General features: G+C 48.7%; 1 protein-coding gene across 1 annotated transcript in view; it reads left to right on the top strand.

Annotated features, from left to right (window-relative positions):
• The first annotated feature begins 367 nt into the window (after positions 1-367).
• SYNM (synemin, intermediate filament protein) overlaps positions 368-2,236 on the top strand; it is a 29,539-nt gene continuing 27,670 nt past the window's right edge. The window contains exon 1 of the mRNA XM_011969827.1: positions 368-514. Within this exon, the coding sequence (XP_011825217.1) occupies positions 368-514 (147 nt within the window). The remainder of the gene's footprint in view (positions 515-2,236) is intronic.

Here is a 2,236-nt window from a genome sequence, read left to right as displayed (position 1 = left end):
GGGCGCGGCGTCGCGGATCTGTAGGGCCCGCCCAGAGGATGCCCGAATGGCCTGGGGACCCGGACTCGGTCCGCTGGTCCATCGACTCAGCGGGCGAGCGCCGGGCGGCAGTTGCCAGCGGATAGTCCCGTCCCCGTCATGGAGTTAGGTGGCAGCTGCTCTAACTTTTGACGCTCGTGACTGGGCGCATCCTGATAGGCGACCCTGTTAGCTCTAGATTTTCCTTCCTTTTCCCATGCTTCGTAGACCCAGTAGATCCAAATCTAAGAGTCAACCAAGAAACCTGTCTCACTTCCAGAAGTGACGGCTTATGGTCCTCAGGGGAAAACTCAAAATTAATTTCCAAAAGGGTTTTTATTTTGCCAATATGATTTCCCAGTTGGAAGCCGCAGTTGTGGCTCCCTGGGCGGCTGCCTTGTTTGATCTTGGGAGGGGCAGCAACCGTAATGCAGAAGAGAGCTTGATCGAAGATGTTTTGCTCACAGCACACGCTGACGTCAGATCTCTGCGTAGTGTAAAAGTTGTGGGAAAGTGGGGCCCTTTGGCAGGATGTTATTACAAGTGCAGAGTGATATAAACAGTTACTATTTCAGAGAAGCAAACCCTCTGACACCGGCGGGGTAACACCTGTGGCTGATGTAAACTATGCCCAGTCCAGTCCTAGCGTTTGGCCCCCGCCCTGCCCAGCCTCAGCCAGAATTGGAAATATTCCCAAATCACACTGTCAGTTCTCAGGAGGACAGTTGGAAATAACATCTGTACAATTTCACAAATATTTCAAGAGTACAGTTTGCAGCTGTGAGTTAAAGATTTGAGACTGACTTTTTAAAATTAGAGGTGAGAGGAACATGGGGGTTGTCATATGGAATGACTGGGGTGATGTGACAGGTGTCCACAGATGATAAGGAAATACCTGTTGATTCTGCCTGGGTCCCCAGCACTGCGCTAGACTTTTAAGTATTCAAAGAGCTACAGGCTAGATGCGAAATCATAGAATGCAATATGGTACTAAATTGGGATTTAATCTTTTGAGTTGTGGGTTTTGTTTGGCTTCCGCCTCAATTTTTGAAAGTGTTCTCTTGGGGCTTTGCCATAGCTAGAGCAGGGACAGGGACTGACCCAGTGTGTACCGATTTCCACTTGTGAGCTCTTGTGTCCCTTCGCAATGACAGTGGCCTGAGGTCTGAGTTGCACAGGTCCTATACCCCTTGTTGAGTGAAAGTTAAAAAGTGCCTTAATGTGGCATTCATGGAGATTTAACCAGTGGTTATTGTGACTCTCCAAAAAGGAGTGTCTGTCAAACCTACTGCCCAGGGAACCCCTTTGTAGGGAACCCTCACTACCAACTCAAGGGCCTGTGCTGTGCAGGCAGGTTTAGAAAATGCTGCTTTGAGCCATGCTGTGTGCACCAAAGTCTCACTATGCGTTCACAGCCACAGCTCACTTGGCACATTTCAGACCTTCAAACTCTGGTTCCAGTGTTCTTTCTTAGCGGCAAAGCCCTTTTCCCCCCAATGAAATCTTCAGTGGAACCCCTAATCTGAGACATATGAAATCAGAGTTCCCCTCACTGGAGGAGAGATGGGGACTTGGAAGTGCAGTTAGAATCCTGTCTAGCCCTCCTTTGACACAGGGACTCCAGGGTCCACGAGGGAGGTGCTTTTCCTGAGGTCATACCTGCCCTAGTGGGGCTGGGACCTCACTCTCAGTTTCCCATTCAGCGATAGCTCCCTCTTGTTAGAATTTGCTGCTTTTTCCTAAAAGCAAAGAGCGATGAAAATGTCAATAAGGACCTGGGTTTGTTTGTTTGTTTGTTTGTTTTGGTTTGGTTTTTGTTTTTTGAGACAGAATCTCGCTCTGTTGCCCAGGCTGGAGTGCAGTGGCTGATCTCGGCTCACTGCAACATCTGCTTCCCGGGTTCAAGTGATTCTTGTGCCTCAGCCTCCCAAGTAGCTGGGATTACAGGAGCCCACCACTATGCCCGGCTAATTTTTGTATTTTTGGTAGAGACAGGGTTTCACCATGTTGGCCAGGCTGGTCTCAAACTCCTGACCTCAAGTGATCCACCTGCCTTGGCCTCCCACAGTGCTGAGATTACAGGTGTGAGCCCCTGTGCCTGGCTGTTTTTTTTTTTTTTCAGTTCCAATTTGCAGAGGTTTTATTGTACTAAATGTTACCAGTCACTACCTTGTCCATATACTGAATTTTCCCTCAGTTAACTTAAGTCAACCCCATT

Source organism: Mandrillus leucophaeus, unplaced genomic scaffold (genome assembly GCF_000951045.1).
Source record: "Mandrillus leucophaeus isolate KB7577 unplaced genomic scaffold, Mleu.le_1.0 Scaffold91, whole genome shotgun sequence".
Classification (NCBI taxonomy): domain Eukaryota; kingdom Metazoa; phylum Chordata; class Mammalia; order Primates; family Cercopithecidae; genus Mandrillus; species Mandrillus leucophaeus.
This window is presented reverse-complemented; position numbering and strand designations above follow the sequence as displayed.